This window comes from Netta rufina (assembly GCF_964035555.1).
Source record: "Netta rufina genome assembly, chromosome: 24".
In the NCBI taxonomy this organism is placed as follows: domain Eukaryota; kingdom Metazoa; phylum Chordata; class Aves; order Anseriformes; family Anatidae; genus Netta; species Netta rufina.
This window is the reverse complement of record NC_140148.1, coordinates 3,357,367-3,377,390: the sequence shown is the minus strand read 5'-3', so window position 1 is coordinate 3,377,390 and position 20,024 is coordinate 3,357,367. Positions and strand designations below refer to the sequence as shown.

General features: G+C 53.4%; 2 protein-coding genes across 2 annotated transcripts in view; one reads left to right on the top strand and one right to left on the bottom strand.

Moving 5' to 3' along the window:
* TANC2 (tetratricopeptide repeat, ankyrin repeat and coiled-coil containing 2) overlaps positions 1-10,702 on the top strand; it is a gene marked incomplete at its 3' end in the record, with an annotated part of 210,504 nt that extends 199,802 nt beyond the window's left edge. Inside the window, exons 22-28 of the mRNA XM_084301019.1 lie at positions 131-306; positions 568-700; positions 1,232-1,261; positions 2,229-2,320; positions 3,962-4,108; positions 6,565-6,665; positions 8,746-10,702. Of these exons, the coding sequence (XP_084157145.1) occupies positions 131-306; positions 568-700; positions 1,232-1,261; positions 2,229-2,320; positions 3,962-4,108; positions 6,565-6,665; positions 8,746-10,702 (2,636 nt within the window). The remainder of the gene's footprint in view (positions 1-130; positions 307-567; positions 701-1,231; positions 1,262-2,228; positions 2,321-3,961; positions 4,109-6,564; positions 6,666-8,745) is intronic.
* Positions 10,703-16,755: 6,053 nt separating this feature from the next.
* Positions 16,756-18,954, bottom strand: CYB561 (cytochrome b561; the record flags this gene model as incomplete). Its single annotated transcript, XM_084301061.1, has 5 exons — positions 16,756-17,280; positions 17,975-18,132; positions 18,232-18,335; positions 18,417-18,515; positions 18,753-18,954. 5 exons carry the CDS (start codon positions 18,952-18,954, stop codon positions 17,085-17,087), a joined length of 759 nt encoding a protein of 252 aa, XP_084157187.1. The 3' UTR covers positions 16,756-17,084.
* Positions 18,955-20,024: the final 1,070 nt, after the last annotated feature.

Here is a 20,024-nt window from a genome sequence, read left to right as displayed (position 1 = left end):
GAGAAATGTTAATAAAGTAATTAATAATCGTATACATAGCACTCCGAGCTGTCATTGCCATGTGGATGGTTCGTTGAATCCTACTGCTCAATGACAGAGCTCCCAGGTGAACTGATGCTTGTTCTTCCAGGTGCCTCCATCTCTCTGATGGACAAGGAGGGCTTGACGGCGCTCAGCTGGGCTTGCCTGAAGGGCCACCTGTCCGTGGTGCGTTCCCTGGTGGAGAACGGGGCTGCCACTGACCACGCCGATAAAAACGGACGCACCCCGCTGGACCTGGCTGCTTTTTACGGCGACGCGGAGGTGGTAAGTGGCCTGTGGTGCATGCAGAACAAAAAATGCTACAGAACGGTACAGCGCAGCTCGATGCAGCAACAAGCATCGTGCTTCCCCTCTGCACGTGCTTCCACAGGGGCAGTGCGTGAGAGGGATGAAAGCTCAGCCCCGCAGAGGTGGTTTTGGCACAAGCAGTGGAGCAGAGCAAGCTTTGGCTGCTCAGACTTCACACCAGCAGCACACTGAGGTCCCTCCCGGAGCAGAACTGACTGTCGGCTTTTCCTGTTGCAGGTTCAGTTTCTGGTGGACCATGGGGCCATGATCGAGCACGTTGACTACAGCGGGATGCGGCCCCTCGACAGGGCGGTGGGGTGCCGCAACACCTCGGTGGTCGTCACCCTCCTGAAGAAAGGAGCAAAGATAGGTAGGGACCAGGGGCGGACGCGCTGTCGGCTCTGTACTCAGGCAGGACTCGGAGCAGGGGCTTCCTAGTGAGCAGAAACCTAACGCAGAGGTAGCCCCAGCCCCAGCTGCTGTTTCGTACACCAAAAGCAGCCGGCGAGTCATGACTGCCGTGTCCTCTTGATTAAGTTGGGATTGTTTTTGCTGTCGTATTACTTAGAGAAAGTTAATAAACAACTGTTTCTTTGGCAAGGTCTTTCCTCCGGTAAAGCTTTTTCTATCTTTACTAGTCTGAGTCGACCAATGTACTATGTTCATGCATTGCTGTGAGCTGCTGCATTCACTTGCTCTGTGTATGCTTTCAGATTTTAGTGTTACCTGCACTGCGCCACACAGCTGCTCACGTTACGTTTTCCTGTGAAAGGGGATTTTGCTGGTGCATTGGCTTCTTTGCTGCCTGCCTCTCACAGCTGCTTTTTTCCTTTCTTTTTTTCACCTTCATCCATTTTTTCCCCTCTCTCCTACAACTTTTTGTTTTCTCCTTTCTTTGAAGGTTGTCAGACGTTACCGAGTCGCCCACGAGGTATATCTCATTGCTGTCAGCATCAGCCTCGATCTGATAGCTTTGTCAGCCTTGCTTTCTCCTGTTTGATTTAGCCTGCATGCGTCCCCAACACCTCTAATCTTTTAATTTACCTCACCTTCAAATAATTTTTTTAATGACTGTTGCAGAGAATAACTTGAACTCAAAAACTAACCCCCTGCCCCCAAAACGTACTGAATCTACTTACGCAGTGTTGTTGACTTATTCTTCCCCCACACTAATGAGTTGTCCCCAAATTTTTGCCGCCCCTGCCTCCCAAGTATCAGGCCTTGAGCTAACAACTGGCTCTGCACGGGTGGACCCTGCTCTGGCCAAAGCCAGACGCTGCTGTCCCGCAGCACTCACCTGCCCAGAGCCAAGGTTGTCCCCAACCCAGCACGGATCCTTCGGCACGAGCCCTGCTGAGCCACGGCCTTGCCTTCGTTACATCCTCCAACTATTTGGATTTTCTGCTCTCGTATTTCACACCTTGCGAAGTTGGAAATCAAAATCCAATTAAAAGCAAAATGCCTACCGACAGTCAAACTGCAGATTTCCTAGGACACCATAGATATTTTAATTTACAAGTGCTCTTTACGTAACCGCTTTGATTTTCCTTTCAAACCCGGCTTAGTTCCCGACCACGCTGCCTTCCCCCCTCCCAGCTGGTTCTGCAAACAGCACTGCCCTCTCGTGGAAATGGCTCCCAGCATTTCCCTGATACGGTGGTGGTGGTGATTAGCCTTAGCCTTAATGACTACCAAGGAAAAACGTTGCAATGTGGATGACATTCACTTAAGTGCGAGAGGAACTGTCAGCTCAATCCTTTGGAGCACTCTGCTCTTTGACCATGCCAAGTTGTTCTCTCCAGCAGAAATTCCCACCCCAGGATATTTTTTCCACCCAGCTTCCTACCACCCTTGCATTGTATGAGTTTTTTACCCATCATGCATCCTGTACACTACAGGTCCAGCAACATGGGCGATGGCAACCTCCAAACCAGACATCATGATCATCCTGTTGAGCAAGCTGATGGAAGAGGGAGACATGTTTTATAAGGTGAGAAGAGCTTTTTAAGAGAAATTGAAAAAATGACGCTTACAGCATACATTTCAACAAGGTTTTGGTCTTCCTTTGGTAGCTCAGTGAGTAACGCTGCTGCCTTAAGCCATGGCAAGTAAACAGTACTGCTAGAGGGATCCCACGTGTCGCAAACTGTTTGGTTTTGGTTAGTGGGGTTGGGGAAGGGGGCGGGGTTGATTGCCAAAATCTGTAACAAGGCTGAGGCACAGCCAAGTCTGTCTGCGTGCTGGCTTTCAGCCAACACTTCATTTCCTCCTTGGAAACACCAGGACCCAAGTGTTTTGCAGAGATCCTCGATGGCATTGCGTCAGATCTGGCAGTGTTGTCATTACCTAGCTGGCTCTCTGCTGTGAAGTGAGGCAACGAGACGGTATAGCCCAGGAAAACTAGTGAAAGAAAGTTTTTGTAATGAAAACAGATTGTCAGGACACAGATGGCTTTGTCATGTCCTTTAGCCCATGGGAGATGTTCCACCACTACAGTTAGAGTCTTTTTCGCTCCGTGTTTATTTTAAGCCAATCTTTAAAACCTGGAGATTTGCACACACACACAAAAATGTGCAAGTACAACAATGATTCACTGTTAGGCTCCAAGGGTGAAGCAGAAAATATGCAAAGCTGGCATTGTAACTGGAGTTATCTGCCAGAGATACGTGATACAACTGAGAAACCTGAGTCTGAAAGGTTTTAAAGCTTACTGTTCGTAGCTGCAAAATTTATGTCTGGGTCATCGTGAATTGCACGCGTCCTAGATCCCATTTTGCCCTCTTTCTTTCACCCTAGCTGCCATGGCTGCCCCCCTCCAGGGCGCAGATCATCCCATCCCAAAAATAGGTGCCCAAAATAGCAAGGCTGAGTCACCCTTTGAAGGTGACTGTTGCGTCCCAATAACTATAAAAGGAACCCAGTTGACAGCCGTAGAGGTAGACACCTAATTTCTAGACATCTAAAGTCCAGGGAGATGAATCCCAATCCATTTGTCCAACTTCAGAGCCACATCGGTGCCACAGTGCTGATCCTTGCTATTGCAGAGGCTTCTCGGAGCCCCAGGATCTCCACCCAAAGCCCAAAGCTTTGTATTTCTCACCCTCCCTAGTGCTTCTTAAGCTTTGAGTTAGCCTTAAATGATGTGAAATGCTCATTGCCAGAGACCAGCTCCTCAGCACGGCCTGTGGAGTCACGCTGCAAGTGCACACTGTGTGCTGCTGGGGCTCGCACAGGATCAGCCCCTGAGCTGTTAGCAGGGTGTGAAGGCTGCACCTTCCCATGGAGGGATGTGGGGTCCTCTCCAGGAATGGGGGATGGATCACCCAGATCAAAAGACCATCTACCCAGACACCAGGTGGAGTTGTATCGAGTCCATTTAACAATTTCTGCTGTTTCCCACTGTAACTTGACAACTCTGTGTGACGTGGGAGAGCTCAGTTTGCACAAAGCAGCTGCATTCCCTGATCAAATGTTCCCTTGATCAAATGGTCCGGCTTTCCTTCCTAGAAAAGAACTAAATAGTGATGTCATGTTACCTTAACCACACAAAGCATTCTTGGGGCTGGCGAGTTCTCTGCAGTAAAGTAAACTCAACCAGAGGATGTGTTTTGACCCGTTCTCCTTCTATTAGAAAGGTAAAGTGAAAGAGGCTGCCCAGCGCTACCAGTATGCTCTCAAGAAGTTCCCCAGGGAAGGATTTGGAGAAGACCTGAAAACTTTCCGTGAGCTGAAGGTGTCGCTCCTTCTCAACCTCTCCCGATGTCGAAGGAAAATGAATGTAAGTCTCCCCGCTCTCCACGGCCTTATGAGCAAGCTGCCAGCTTCCTGCCTGTGCATAAAGACCTGTCCATCCTGTAATTGTGCTTTGACCTCTGGGATCTCCCCTCTGGGTAACCTGGTTGTCCTTCACAGCGCACTGCCATTTTATAATTCAAAAGAAGTAATGATTTAATATGCATTTCTGGTGATTAAAAATTCATTGCTATGTTTATAGCTTTTTGAATTTTTTATTACTCTCTTTTGATGATGATGTGAATTGGGGGTGGAGGCATTTTCCAGATTTCTAGGGCAGTGGTGAGGGAGGAGCCAGGAGATGTGCTCCTTTGAATACTAATTAATTTAAAATGAAGGAGCATATGCTTAGGGGGCTAGCACTTCCCCAGGGCAGTGACTCATCCAGAAACACCCCCACATCCTCCCTCTCCTCCCAGAACTGCCATATCACTGTCACTCTCCCTGCTCCAAACTAGCAGCATCTAGCAACAAACTTCTGCAGCATGTCTGTTCTTCCAGCAGACAAGTGCCACCTCCCCCTTGCTCTGCGTTCAGAGACTTTCACCTCTACAACTTTTAAAGTCTCCGTAGGCTCAAAAAAGTGAAATCCTCCGCCAAGGCTATGAGCCGGCAATGATTACACTGGAAGGGAGGGTGGGATTTTGTGACACGTTCATTTTTTTTTTAAGCTATGAAGGAGACAGATGAAAAGCAGTGGAAATAAAATCTTAACACTGGTGAACAAACAGCACAGTTTTCAGAAAAAGTGTGAATCTTTTCCTTAAACAAGCCAACTCCCTGCTAAGTCTGCACTTTAAGGACAAGATTCCCACCTCACTGTTAGCAGGGGAATCCCAGGTGTTGTGATAGGGAATCTCAGGGGGCTGTAGTTGCTTCTGCAGTTTTTGCACCTATAAGGTAGACCGTAAAGGTAGCTACCACTTGACTACGATTAGTTTAGTTTATCAGACAGTCTCTCTTCAGTAGCTGCCTCTGAAGATACAAACAAAAGTATTTGCCTACACACGACTTACAAATTTTCCCCTTTAGATTCAAAAGCAAAAAACTTCTTACTGAAGACTTTTGCATACTTAAAACAAATTTCTATTAAACTGCAACGTGGCAGGTTATGGCACACGCCTGAGAATTTGACAAAATCACCCCAGGACGAGGCACGGTGCTGTTCTGTGGCCTTTTGAGCTTTGGAGGCGTTGCCTGGCCCTCCTCCATCTCCCGGTGGGAGTCCAAGCGGAGGCAGTGCCAGGTAGCTCCCACCCACGTAGCACCCAGGGAGCTGCAGGCAGTGCAGTCCTCGCTGCAATTCATCTCTTCCTACAGCAGACACCGCAGTTTGCTCGGATGAATCACTCCGAGAGCTGTTCCAGGCAGGGTGTCCAGACAGCAAACTCCATCACGGGCACCTTAGGGGAGATTAAACCTCACCCGGGGTTTTGCTGGGTTATGGATGACCTTACTTGTTCCTGCACGGCTGCCCAGTGCAGGCCAAGTGGCCATGGTGCACTCATAAACTTCGCTTCTAGCCTGGTGGAGTTTGCTTCCTAAGTTTGTGAATGAATAAGGAATATTTTTAGGTGCTTTAACCCTGAGCAGTTCTGGTAGAGAGCCCAAGTCAAGCAGTCCAAAGCTGTGAGTATTTGGATGGGAAATGAAAACCCTTCCACTGGGAGATCTCCTTTGCAGGTGAGAGCTGAGCTCAGCGGTACGAGTAGCATTCGGGATGAGGGCAAGGGAGGACAGCTGGCATGGTTTGAACCATAGCTGCTGGCCTGACCTCATGGCACTGCCACTCAACAGCACCCGAAGCAGTCTCCCAAAGCAATCTCCATCCCATGCTGTCACCCTCTTCCTCCCCACTCCAAACAAATCTCCCAAGTGTAGGCGAGAGGCAAGGGAACTGTGAAATGGGTGGCAGAGGTAGGAGACCTTTGCCAGGCAAGTCCTGTTCGTAGCTACCAAGGTATCGATAGTCTCATGTAGAGTTTTATTCAGCCCCTCTGAAGTATGTCAGTGTTGCAGAGTGGGAAGCAGAGGGCGTGGGAAAGGTTTCCTATTGCTTTTGACTGTGGAAAAAAATCCTTCATGAGATTACATTCCAGACTCTGCAAGACCAGATGTTTCCTCAAGACTGGAGGCTGTTGGACAGGGATTGCATGCACTTGTTGGGGACACAATCAATGAGAACGGAGCCGGTGGCACACTGGCCTCCGGTGGGTGCTGACAGCATCTGGTGTTACAGAGAGAGCTTTGAGTCTTTGGGCATGCCATCATAGCACGCTGTTTGTAAATGATTTGGAAACAGTGTGAAACATTCCAGTACCATCAAGTTTTCCAAGTTATTGTGCAAAAAAAAGTCCACATTCAGTTTGTTTTCTTCCCAGATTGTATGTATTTTTATTTCTATTATTCAATTACTTATCTCCACACCTATTGTAATGACAGGATTTTGGAATGGCGGAGGAATTTGCCACTAAAGCACTGGAGCTGAAACCGAAATCTTACGAAGCTTACTATGCAAGAGCGAGGGCCAAGCGCAGCAGCAGGTGAGGAGAGGGAGAGAGCCGAGTGAGAGGGGCTGGGCTCTTCAAACCTGGCCGCACCGCTGTGGGCATTCACCGGGCAACTCTGTGCAAATGTCCTTGTGTGAAGAAGTGGCAAAGAAACATTCATTAATAAGATTACAAAACTCCAAAGTAATACCCTAATTTGGTAATTTCAGCTGAATGTGAATGTTTCTAAACTGTTCATCCTAGCTGAACCTTGTCTGAACACCTTACTGCACTGGAAATCTTTACACCAAGATTGGGTTTTCATTTAAAAATACCCTTTATTTCGACCACAGTGTGGACTTGAAGCAAGATATGATTCATGGACGCCCTGTGGCCTGTGCTGTGCACGAGGGCAGGCTCTGTTCATCACAGTGATTTCTTCTGGCCTTAAAATCTGTGAATCTCTCTGTCGTGCAGCACACGTTGCAAGGCAGTGCTGCTGACTAGCCGTGTGGTGCCTGTGCAGGCCATGCCAGCCACTGTGCTTCCAGCCATAGTTTGGACTCAGAGCACTTCAGGCAGCTCCTGGGGCGATGCAGTGCTGGCATTTCTCTGCAGCTCAGACGGAGCCCGGGGGGTGCCCTCATTCAGTGCCCCGAAAGCTGCAAATGGGAGATTTTATTCATTTCAAAACCGATCCATGCCATTCCTAAATGAGACGGAGGGCTTGCTTTTGAATCGTGCCGTCAAGGGCTGGGCACGCTGTCATTGCACAAGTCCTGGTTTTAAATGGGATGCCTTGCACAGCAGTGCAGAGATTCACAGCAGCTGGCGGTTTGTGAAGCCCACCTGTGTACACACAGCCCAGCGGGCAAGGCCACGGTTCGACCTTCCATGCTGGAGCCAACGCGTGTAACGGGGCTGCTGGCCGAGCTGAGGCCACGCTGCCGGGTCCAGCGGGTCTTGGTGTGGGAGGTGAAGCCGTGACCTTGTGTTCTGCAGAGAAGCCCTGCTGGCTGAGCCGCACTGACCTCATGCCTTTCCTTTAATGGTTTTCCTTTCCATTGTTTCCAAATTGCTTTAAGGAAGCGTAAAAACTGGGTCGCTTTCCAGATGATATCAGTCTCCATACATACAAGCGGCCTTTTCTCCCCAGATCTGTCCAACAGAAACCGTTATCACTTTGGCCTTTCTTATTTATTTCCCTGTTTGTGCACAGCAGCACCCCTGAGGTCAGCGCAGTCGGGGGAACGAGGCTTTTCCTTTTTGCCCAGGGTTTTGAAAGGGTCGTGCAAAAGCTTGGGCTGGTGTTGGGAGGTGCTGGGGAGTTTTTCTTTGTGGCAGAGCAGCAAAGCAGGGTGTCTGCACGTTCAGCCCAAGGCGGGGGATCATCCCCCAGATCACGCTCATGTACAGATGGTTTTGTTTAGAAGTGAGCAGTGTCCCTGTAAATGACAGCCCCCCTCCCTGAATCCCCACCTCCCATTACTCCTCACAGGCTAGCCTTGCCATTGCAAAGCCGTCCCAAGGGGGCTTGCAGGCTTGCTAGCATTGCTTGGCTCCTTTGTTCTGAAGAAGTTAGCCAAATCCCTTTGCAAAATTGCAGAGACAGCCTTGCCTAAAGTGCTGACCCACGGGAACCCCGGCTCCTGGAGCCAGCCGTGACGCTGTGTGGTCTTGGCAGCAGTCACAAGCTAAATTTTCACTGCTGTAAGCAGTTGCAACGAAAGCTGCACTTGTTTACAGCAATGGTGAGCTGGGCTGCTAGTTACTGGTGTGTTGGTTTCCCCTTTGCTAACACGAGGGCAGAGCTCACGGTGGTGCTGTGAGGAGTAATTAAGAAGCCCGTATCACGCACTGCACAGGACAGGCATTTTTGCTAGTCTGGGTTGTGCCATCTCAGAACTGTACTCCCCTTTTCTCCCAGAATGGCTGGCGGTATTTTCCTTCAGTTTGGCTAAAATAAATCCGAGGGAGGCACATAAGGCAGGGTTGGAGAGAGGCAGCCAGCTGTAGCGGCCGCAGTCTCCCTCAGTAAAACAGACAAGCCACTTAACCCTCGGTAGCCTCCGAGAACGGCTCTGTTCAAATCCAGAGTAATTTCAGTTCTCATTTCTGTCCCTTTGTCAAGCAGGCAGTTTTCAGCAGCCCTGGAGGACCTGAACGAGGCCATCAAGCTGTGTCCAAACAACCGTGAGATCCAGCGGCTGCTGATGCGGGTGGAAGAGGAGTGCAGGCAGGTGCAGCAGCAGCAGCAGCAGCAGCAGCAGCCGCCGCTCCCGGTGGAGCCCGAACCCGAAGCCCAGCACGAAGAGCTGTATTCCGTGCAGGATATCTTTGAGGAGGAATACCTTGAGCAGGATGTCGAAAACGTCTCCATTGGCCTGCAGACAGAGTCCAGGCCAAACCAAGGGCTGCCCATCATCCAGAGCCCACCGCCGTCCCCTGCTCACAGGGACTCCGCCTATATTTCTGGCTCGCCTCTTGGCTCTCATCAGGTCTTTGATTTCAGGTCCAACAGCTCCGTGGGTTCGCCGACCAGGCAAGGGTACCAGTCCACATCTCCTGCTCTGTCTCCGACACACCAAAACTCCCATTACAGGCCTAGTCCTCCGCACACTTCTCCTGCGCACCAGGGCTCCTCTTACCGCTTCAGCCCGCCTCCGTCTGGAAGCCAAGGGAAGGAATATCAAAGCCCACCACCTTCTCCTCTCCGCAGAGGCCCTCAGTACCGCGCCAGCCCCCCTGCAGAAAGCATGAGCGTCTACAGGTCCCAGTCAGGTTCCCCGGTCCGTTATCAGCAAGAACCTAGCGGCGTCAGCCAGCTCCCCGGTCGGCCAAAGTCTCCCCTGTCCAAAATGACCCAGCGATCCTTCCAGATGCCCCAGCTGCCCGTGGCGGTGCCGCAGCAGGGGCTGAGGCTGCAGCCAGCGAAGGCCCAGATCGTCCGGAGCAACCAGCCCAGCTCTGCCGTGCATTCGAGTACTGTAATTCCAACCGGTGCTTACAGCCAGGTGGCCCACTCCATGGCCAGCAAGTACCAGTCGGCGTCGGGGGAGATGGGGGTTAGTCAGAGCAGGTTGGTCTACCAGGGCTCCATCGGGGGGATCGTGGGGGACAGCAGACCCGTGCAGCACGTTCAGGCCAGTCTCAGCGCGGGAGCCATCTGTCAGCACGGAGGCCTGGCTAAAGAAGATCTTCCCCAGCGGCCGTCCTCGGCTTACAGGGGGGGGATGAGATACAGCCAGACGCCCCAAATTGGGCGAAGTCAGTCCGCTTCCTACTACCCGGTGTGTCACTCGAAGCTGGACCTGGAGCGGACCCCCCTCCCCGCCAGCCAGCTTGGCTCTCCGGACGTGTCTCACCTCATTAGAAGGCCCATTACGGTTAACCCCAGTGAAATCAAGCCTCACCCGCCGACTCCGAGGCCGCTGCTTCATTCCCAAAGCGTTGGCCTCCGCTTCTCTCCTTCCAGCAATAGCATTTCATCCACCTCCAACCTGACTCCCAACTTCCGCCCGTCTGCTTCGATCCAGCAAATGGAGATCCCTCTCAAGCCAGCCTACGACAGGTCGTGCGATGAACTTTCTCCGGTCTCTCCCACGCAGGGGGGCTACCCCAGCGAGCCAGCGCGTTCCCGGACCACGCCGTTCATGGGAATCATAGATAAAACCGCTCGGACTCAGCAGTACCCCCACCTCCATCAGCAGAACCGGACCTGGGCCGTGTCGTCCGTGGATACTGTAATTAGTCCTACGTCTCCTGGCAACCTCCCCCAGCCAGAATCATTTAGCCCACCTTCGTCGATCAGCAACATTGCCTTTTATAACAAAACCAACAATGCACAGAATGGCCATTTGCTAGAGGAAGACTATTACAGCCCCCATGGGATGCTGGCCAATGGGTCCCGGGGAGACCTCCTGGAGAGAGTCACCCAAGCCTCCTCGTACCCCGACGTCAAGGTGGCAAGGACACTGCCTGTAGCGCAGGCCTACCAGGACAACCTGTACAGGCAGCTCTCCAGGGACTCCAGGCAAGGGCAGACGTCCCCAATCAAACCAAAGAGACCATTTGTGGAGTCTAATGTGTAAAAGACGCTTGTTGGAGTAAGACCCTTATGTTTTCAGCACACACTTCCAAGCTTGATTTCCATGCATATTATTATTATCATTATTTTTGTTTCTCTTTGGTAGCTACATGACCAAGTTTCTCCGGTACTTTCTGTGTGGTGGTCAGACAGCCATGCACGTGCTCCAGCCCTTCTGTTACCCAGCTGACTGTGAAGCCAACATCAGCCAAGCCAGTATCATTTGCCCAATTCCAGCTAAGTTCCCTCAGTTTTCAGCTGTCAACCAGGATATTTTAGTACGTGGTGTGGGGTAGTCCAGAAATATCCCCTGCGCAGTGGGAGGTAACCAGCTCTTTTTCAAGAGACAATTGCGTTTCAATTTAAATTGGTTTCTTTTTGTCTCAATGAGCTCTTACACAATTCTGATGAAAATTCCTAGTGGGAACAGAGCAGGGATCCCAGGAGCCTTTTCAGAGGCCGCGGCCACAGGTCCCCGTGCCAGCCGGGTCGTTTCTCTGCCCGTTTGTCTCTTTGCCCACGAAGAGCGAATGATCCGCACAGAGCAGGGCGTCGTTTGCTTGATCGCGAAGTAGCTATGCACAGTCACCATCCTGCTTCACCCGGTTTGTAGAATTTTAATCGGAATTGTATCTGTTATTTCACCGCGTAAATCTGCCCCGAGGGGTGGGGATCCCGAGATGCGTTGCTACTTTGCAGTTTACCTTCCAGGTGCCCCGACGTTGATTTGCTCTGGGGGCATTTTACAGGTTTGCAGAGATTAAAGCTGGCCCTTCGCACGCGTTTTGAGCAGCCAAGGGAATTGGCTGGAAGCCTCTCGTGGACTGGGATTGCAACAACTTCGTCGCACCAGTAGCAGATGACTGCACCTCACACATACGACACCGCGTTTTCACCAGGACAGTTTTAACGTGGGGGTTTCCGTTTGGTTTTGGTGTTTTTTTGTGGGGTTTCGGTTTGTTTGGTTTTAGTTTGGGGGAATATTTTGGCTCACGAGGGGAAAAAAAAATGCTTAGGAAATCCTGTTCGAGGAGGAAAACTGCAGTTTATTTTCCTGTGTCGATGGGATGCGTAACATGGTGTCGTGGCTCCCGAGACGGGAAGGGTCCGAGGAGGTAACGGTGCCCAAGTCCTTCAGCAGCATCACTTCCCCTCCGCGTGCTCCTGCTCCGGGACGCCGTGCCGGAGGGGGGCTGCGCCCCTCTAAGGGAAATGCTGCTTCCTTAGAGCTGCAGGATCCGTTCCCAAGATCCTGGAAAGCGATTGCCCTGTTCCGTACCTGCAAGTGGTACAGACAATGTTTTGCTCCTTAAGGACCTGTAGTTGAAAGAGAGAGATTTATAATTTATTTATGCACTCTGTTTCAGGACATTTGGGGGTTGGCTGGTTTTCTCTCATTTGTTTTAAATCGAATGCAAATCATGTCAAGACAGCGTGAAAAGCAGGGGACGCTTCCAAAAGCCTTTTTACCGAATTTTTCAATTATTTTCTGGAATTTTTGGGGGGGCTGGAGGGATTTCTTTCCAAATGCTTCATTTACTGCTGGTTGTTTTGTAATCTGCCTTTTTCAGTTACCGAGGGCGAACGGTCGGACGAGCTGGGGGGGGGAGAGCGATAAATGTGTAGCTTGTTTTAAAGCGAAAATAGTGCCTGTTGCCCAATGCTGAATCTCACCCATATCAACTCCTAACAGCAAAAGGGATTTGGTGCTGAGCAGGAAGAGCGAGCGATACCTTTCAGTGTTTCCAAAGGGCTATGCAAATCCAGCCGTAGGTTGAAAAATTCCTCGAACCAACCCGCAGAGCCCAGCCTCAGCTGGTGTAGACGAGCCACGCTGATTTACACCAGCTGAGGACGTGGCTCGAAGCTCTAAGCAAACCCTGGCTGTGGTGGGGCTGTCCTGCGCGTGGCTCAGCACATCTCGGCGTTATCTCACCGCATCACTCGCTCAGACCAACCCGGGACGCGCGTACCTTGGGATGACGGGGCCCTGTGTCTCATAGACACGTTGAGAGTATTCAGGGGGGGTTTCCTCTACAGGCTGTGGAGATGCTTGCGCTGTTGTGGCTATTTTGTATTTGTCCAAGCCAGTATTTGTATTGAGGTTGGCGTTTTCCTTCTCGAGTGCGGCTCGGCTCTGACCTTTGCTTTCTTACAGGGCTGTAGAGCAGGCTGTAGACTCGGAGACCCCTCAGGAGCGCGGGTCCCGCGGCCGTGCCACTGGTGCACGCCCTGCTGCTCTCCTTGGTTTTTGTTCCTCTTTTGGAAGTGGTGTGTTCTGCTTTGCAAGGAATAACTGCTTTCTTTCCCTCTACGTACAGCACGCCTAGCTAGCTAGCAACACGCATCCGTGGGTCTGCAGCAGCATCAGTCATTTTGCTCAAAGCCTCGCTGCCTCTGCTTTCCCGAAGAGTGAGTGGCTTTCTGCCTTGAGTTGCTTCTTTGCAAGGGAAAAGTAACCAAATTCAGCCCTGTTGCTCTTTTATACGGTGGAGTGAGACGTGCCACGGCCATAAGCCGGTGTTCTCAGCTGAGACGCCAGCGGGACGGTCCGTGTTGAGGAGAGCGTTGTAAGAACTGCCTGTGCTTTGCTTTGCTATTCACTGCCATGTGGTTCCAGTACTGTACTCCCGAGATGTCCCCTAGCAGCACTTCTGTGTGTAACTTTGGGTTCGTGAAGGTGTTTTAAGGGAACAACGAAACAGCTCACACTTTTACCACTAACACCGAGATGAACGAATGCTGAAATACTGCAGCATGCAGGTTTTTTCACAAGACCACGTGTTACATTTTCACAGGATTCTTGCACTAATGGTTTACCATCTGTTCTCTCTGTAAATGGGTGCACTTTACTGTTTGAATTTGTTACTATGATAAATACTGGATATTTAAGCGTGAGTAGTGTCTTCATTAGAAAATAGCAAAACAACTCTTGTCTCTTAGTGTATTTTTCAAAAAAGAAAAAAAAAAGAAAAAAAGCAATGAATCATAACATTTATAGCACAAGAACTGACTCTTGTATATAAGCATCAACAGATGGAGTAATTTTTAAACACAAAATTATTTGCAGTGGTTTTAAAGCGCTTCCCCAGCAATTCTCTTAGGGACAGCTGAGGCGTGATTGCTGCTGCAGTCGCTGGGCGGGCGAGGAGCACACCTCTCCCTGGAAAAGCTTTTCCTTACTCAGTCCTGTGTGTCCTCAACGTCACGATTCGGGTTTGGCATGGACAAAAGCAGAGGTCATTTCATATTTGCAGTCGTGCGTGGTCGTGTTGTAAAGTGCCCTGATTTCACCCGACATCACTTCGCTGTGTCACCTTAGGCGTAGACCTTAAAGACACTGCGCTGTATCGGCCGTCCGTGCTATGCCTTCAGCCTCTTTGAATAATTAACACTTGGGACGCTGCTGCCAGTCGGTGCCTCCATCCCCTCCCCTGGCTGCCCTGGTGCCACCCGTGAGCCCCTGCCTTGGCAGCGAGTGGGACTCATCAGGTGCACCGAGTAAACCAGATTCTTCGTGACTGAAAACCTCCAGATTTGGTTCTTGGGGCGTATTCAGTAGGCGATGCTGGAGCAAACACCTGTATTTAGCCGCAGTACCCACCAGATGTCCCTCGCACTCTGCACGCGGTTGCTCGGTGCTGGATGTGCCGCAGAGCTGAAATATCTGCCAGCTCGGGGCATCGGTGTCTGCTGCATCGTGGCGTGGCTTCTCCGGTTCTGGTTTGTCCCAGGGGAAGGACACTCCTGTCCTGGAGGCGGGGAGCCCTGCTGGGTGGGGAGCTTGTGCTGCTCTCCGTACCATCCAGCTGAGGAATGGCATTAAGGGCTTTGAAAATAGTCGAGAGATCATTATAAAGTGCTTGGAAAAGGAAAACTTTTCCAAAGATGAGGCCCTTGGAGGCTGTCTCCGAAGGTAAAGGCGCAGTGCAGGCGGTGCCACCGCCTCGGTGCTGCTGCTTTGATTTGATGCATGGGAGGGCGAAGGCTGCGGCAGCTCCCAAAACGCCCGGGGTCGGGCTGCCACCGGGCACCCGCGGTGCAGGGGTTTCATCCAAGCACTGACCTTTGTGTTCTTCTTTAGCGTGGCTGTAAAGAAAACTGCTTAGCTCGTGTAAACGTGTGTGTGTGCATATAACAAATACCTAAGCCATAGTTGGGTTAGGTCCTGAACCAGGGTGGCTACGAAATTTGCAGCGATTCGGTCCCCTCGTACCAAGGTTGTTGTCTATTCAGGGTTACCCAGAAGAAGTCTAGTTAAAACCCAAGTGCCAGCTCCGCCTTATCTCGAGAAACAAGCAAGCCAGCGTGCCTGCTCGTGCTCCACCTTCGTTGCAAAGGTGGGTCCTGGGTCATCTGTTGCAAGGTCTTTGGTGGTTGTACTTTGATTCGTCTTTGGTGGGGTTCCAGGCGACTCCTCTGCTGGGATCAACAGTGTTTAAACAAGGGCTTAGGGTAAGAGCTATCGTCCCTGCTGCGGCACGGCACGGCGCGGCGCGGGGACCTCTGCAGATAAATGCCTTCGCTCCCTTCTGGTTGCTCGACGCGAAGTCTTGTGGGGTGCATTTGGACACAAGCACAACGGTGAAAGTCAATCTGCTTTTTTCAGATTTGCTTGGATAATTGCTGGATTTTCATTCAATCAAACTCTTTTTCTAATTCTAAACCACTAAGGGCTCAATTATTTAGCAAGATGCGTTCGTGTCCAACTCCTGACTGCAGCTGGATCTCACTGGGACTGTTACAGATCCACCCAAGAGAACACAAAGCTAACACGATCGTCACCACTAAAGCGAACGGACACCAAACAGATCCGCCGTACCCTTCCCTCCTGCTAAGTTTCTAGCTGTTGCGGTACTGGGGAGTCAGCAGCCGGGTCCCGTCCGCCACCATTGCGTCCTGGTCTCTGTAGTCCCGCAAGCTTTGCAAGAAAGACTTTGTCCCTTCTGGGTGACGCTCTCCGGGGAGGCAGGTAGGCTCCGGGTGGTCTCCCCCGGAGGTTTAGCACGCGAGGGCTCGTTCGGTTGGGTGGGGAAGCCTCAGGCCCAGGAAATTCGCTCGCTTCACCTTTGCCTTGCCGTGTGCACCGATTTGCCAGACACCATCCGCAAGCCGAGAGCCGCGCCGTGTGCGTTACGTCCATTCTGTCGCTGCACCGCTAGCCCAGAGACTCGTGTGGACTCTTCCAGCACCGCAGGTGTCATTCCTGTCCGGCGTTTTCTTTCCCATGGTGTTGCATTCAGCGTTTTGTCTCTGTTCTGTCTTCACTTCCAAGAGGATCTGAGTTGGTACAAACATGTACAGTATACACACTTTGTGATTTGTACAATTCCCTGGTTGCCATCCTTGAAGACACTTGCTGGGAAGATCTTTAAGACACTTAATTTTCCTTTAGCTTTTCTATAATTCCGATGTAAAGGACTTTCTCTGTACAGTATATTATTCAATGCATGTTCTGTTCTCTCTACTGATATATTGAACACCACACAGTTGTGATATTGTGCAGTGGGGAGAGCAACCCCTGCCGACAGCGGAGGCCTTCGCCTCTCATGTAAAAGGAAAGAAGAAAACATATTTTTTCCTTTGCTGTATTTGCTTGAGCAGAGTTTTCTTGTCTGTACATGTGAGCTGTGAGATAGATGTGAAAAGTTCAAAAGAATGCATTTCCCCCCCGCCCCAATGTATACAGATTGTAATCTGTACAATGAAAACTGTATGTATGAAAAAAAAAATGTACTTATTTATAAATGGTTAACACTTGGAAGCAGCCTGTGGACTGGTGTTTTTCCCACCCTGCTGCCTGAAATGTCTCAGCCTCGCGGCTCCCAGGGGGCAGAGGGGCTGATCCAGCACCCCAGGGTACCCGAAATGATGAGCACAGGTGGGAGCCGGGCAGGGTTAGCTGCAAATATTTATTAGGATAAATATATGTCTGCAGACAACACATTGCACGAGAGGGGAAAACATTTCAAACACAAACCCATTAAAGTTGCACTGACATTGCTCAGGGAACCTTTGGTGGCCGCAGCCCCGACACGTGGCCACGCCAGAGGGGTGCGGGCTGAAAACAAGTAGAAAATCTTCGTGATCGGTGCTGTCCAATCCATTTGGCATAAAGAAATGGGGGTGGGCTTTGGGCTTTGGAGCCTTGCGGCAGGGAAATGCAGGCTGTGAGCCTGAGGTCACCAGGGCAGAGCCTGTGGACCCCGTGTGCAGCAGCACCTCCATCCCCACATGGGTCGGGGGATGTTCGGGGTGCACAAGGGGGTCCGTGGGGGCTGCATGGAGCCCCAAGCAAAGGCTCTGCTGCCGGCACCAGGCACAAAGATGGGGGGCACAGGGACATCCAACACCCACCCCTGCTGGGGACCGGGGATCTGGGGGTGTCACTGGCTGCCGCCGGGGCTCTCGCCCTCCGTGAGGGTCTTGAAGTCCATGGAGAGGGCCAGCTCCTCGGCCAGCGGCGGGCGCTTCCACTCGTCCCGTGTCAGCACGTAGCCCACCACCAGCCCGAAGGCCACCAGCAGCAGCCCCACGGTGTTGGCCAGGACGCCCTCGGGCACGAATTGGCTGTAGGAGTCCCTGCGGGCACAGAGAGGGATGCTCAAGCCATGGGGTGTGGGTGGCCTGGCCCTGCCCTGGCTGGGGACCCTCTCATCCTCATCCTCATCCTCCTGGAGGAAGGTGGGGTGGCCCCACAGCTGGGCACAGCCCCCAGAAATGTCCCCTGCCCCCAGATCCAGCAAGAAGCGAGGCTGCTGCTTGCTTTGATAGCAGGGAGAAGGGGTGGGGGGCACGGTCCTACAGACCCAGCCATGGGCAGCCCAGCGCCCCCCCACCAGCTGAGCTCCCCCGGCCACAGGGAGGGGGCTCCTGGGGGTACCCTGTGGCCGTGTCCCCACAGTGCTGGGGCAAGGGGGGCCCCCAGCCTGCAGCCCGATGGGCAGTGAGCTTTCAGGGGACAGGGACATCCCCGTGTCCTCCAGCCGAGCTTCCCAGGGGGTCCTGCAAACAGCTGGCAGCAGCGAGGCGGCGGCACTTGCTGCGTTCCCCACCAGGAGCAAAGAAGAAGCTGAGCAGGATGCGGCCCCCGTGAAGCATCATCTGGAAGTGACTCAGCAGCGGCAGAACTGAAACCCTCGGGGGGGAGCAGAGCCATAGAACCTCAGCCCGGGCAGGGGCCAGGCTCTGCCCTGCAGGGCTAGGGCTGGAGCAGCACTTTTGGGGAGGACTGGGGGGGGGGTATTAATCCTCCCCCCCCAAGTCGTTCACCCACCTGATGTTGAAGAGCAGCATCTCGGTGATGCCCAGCAAGCAGGTGGCGATGGAGAGGGCAAAGAGGGCGATGCCGACGAAGATGTGCTGGGGCTTGTAGCGGCTGCGCAGCGAGAAGGACGCGCCGGGGGCCAGGAAGAAACCGCACCCCAGGAGCCACTGCGGGGCGCAGGGGTGTCAGGGGGTGCTGGGGGCCCTGTCCCTGTGTCGTCCCCCCCCCCCCCCCACCCAGGAGTGCTGGGGCTCCCCAGCCCTCACCTGCACAAGGTAGAGCACGAAGGCGGCCATCCCGCACCAGCTGTGCAGGCTGTACATGTCGGCGATGCCCTTGGCGTGGTGGGACTCGAAGACAGCCACGATGCCTGCGGAGAGGAGCCCATTACCCTGCCGGGGACGGATCCTGCCCCCCCCCCCCAGCCATCACCCCCAGCCCCAGCACCCACCCACGAGGGCGATCACCAGCGCCAGGCCGTGGAGCAGAGCGTGCAGCATCTTGGTGGAGCGCTTGGCTTCGTTCCTGAACACCCGGTAGACCAGAAGAGCTGATGGGGAGAGGGTGGGTGAGCACTGGGGCAGCACCTGGGGGTCCCCCCAACCTCCCTGGGACCCCCCCATCTCCCTGGGGTGCCGCACATGGCTGCAGGGCTGGCCAGAGCTTCTCCCCAACTTCATTTACCACCACTCTGCCCCTTCACCGCCCATCCTGGTGGCACTGGGGGGGCTGCACCTCAGGGGGGACTTTGAAGGCTTTCAGGAGGACCAGGGTGGCCCCTGCTCACCGTCACCTTGGAGGAAAACCATGCCCAGCACCATGCAGAGCGGGTGGACGTTGAATTGCAGCTGGCCCTGCCAGGCCACCCCACCCCGGTAGCGGCCCAGCCACGCTCCGGTGGCCGCCAGCAGCGTCAGGCCCAGCAGCTGCGACACGGCCACGTACGCCGAGAGCCCGGCAGGGCTGGCGGGCGGCGGAGCCCCGTCCATGCCGGCCTGCGGGGACAGAGAGAGGGAAGGCAGCGAAGCCACCGGGCCGGTGGCCGCGGTGCCAACCCCGGTGCCGTGGTGCCCACCCCACCCAGTCCTCACCTGCCACGGGGCCCCCGACGCTTCCTGGTGCCGCTGCGTCACCTGCGCCCGGGGGTGGCTCCCGGCTGCCGCGGCACGCCCGGCCCTGAGCTGCTGGATCCTGTCCCCTCCTGTCCCCTCCTGTCCCCTCCTGCTGCCCTTCCGGCCTTCAGCCCCTGTCCCTGCTCTCCCGTCCCCTCCCTGCGCTCCCAGCCCCGCTCCTGCCCCAGCCCCCCTGGCCCTGCACGGCTGCTCCTGCCCCACAGAGTCCCTGTCCTCATGCCCCATCCATTCTGCCCCCTTTCTCCTGCCATAGAACTTCAGCTGTACTGTCCCTCCCACCCCATCCCCAATCCTACATCCCCATCCCTCTCACCCCCATCCCATGCTTCCATCCCCATCTCCACAACCCCATCCTTCCATCCCCATCGCCCCATCCCCATCCCTCCCCCCATTTCCCTATCCCTCCATCCACATCCTCCCTCCATCCCTCCCTCCCCATCTCCCCATCACCATCCTTTCACTCTCCCCATCTCCCCATCCCCATCCTTCCCCCATCTCCCTATTCCTCCATCCACATCCTCCCCCCATCCCTTCCTCCCTATCTCCCCATCCTTCCCATCTCCCCATCCCTCCATCCCCATCTCTCTATCCCCATCCTTCCCATTATCTCTCCATCCCCGTCCTTTCCCCCCATCTCCATATCCCCATCCCTCCATCCCTATCTCCCCATCCTTCCATCCCCATCCTTCCCCCACCTCCCCACCCTCCATCCCCATCTCAGCACCCTCCCAAACCTATTTCACAAAAGCAGCCCAGGTTCAAGTGATGCTGCTCAGGGGCCCCACAGGCCACCAAAGTGGTGACCCTTGGGGAGAGGAGGCTGAGCAAGCCCCGGTGTTGGGGGACACCACAGGTCTACCCCCCAGACCCACCTGCACCCTCTTTGTCTTGGGTTATCCCACGGGGATCCGAGCCTCTTCCAGCAG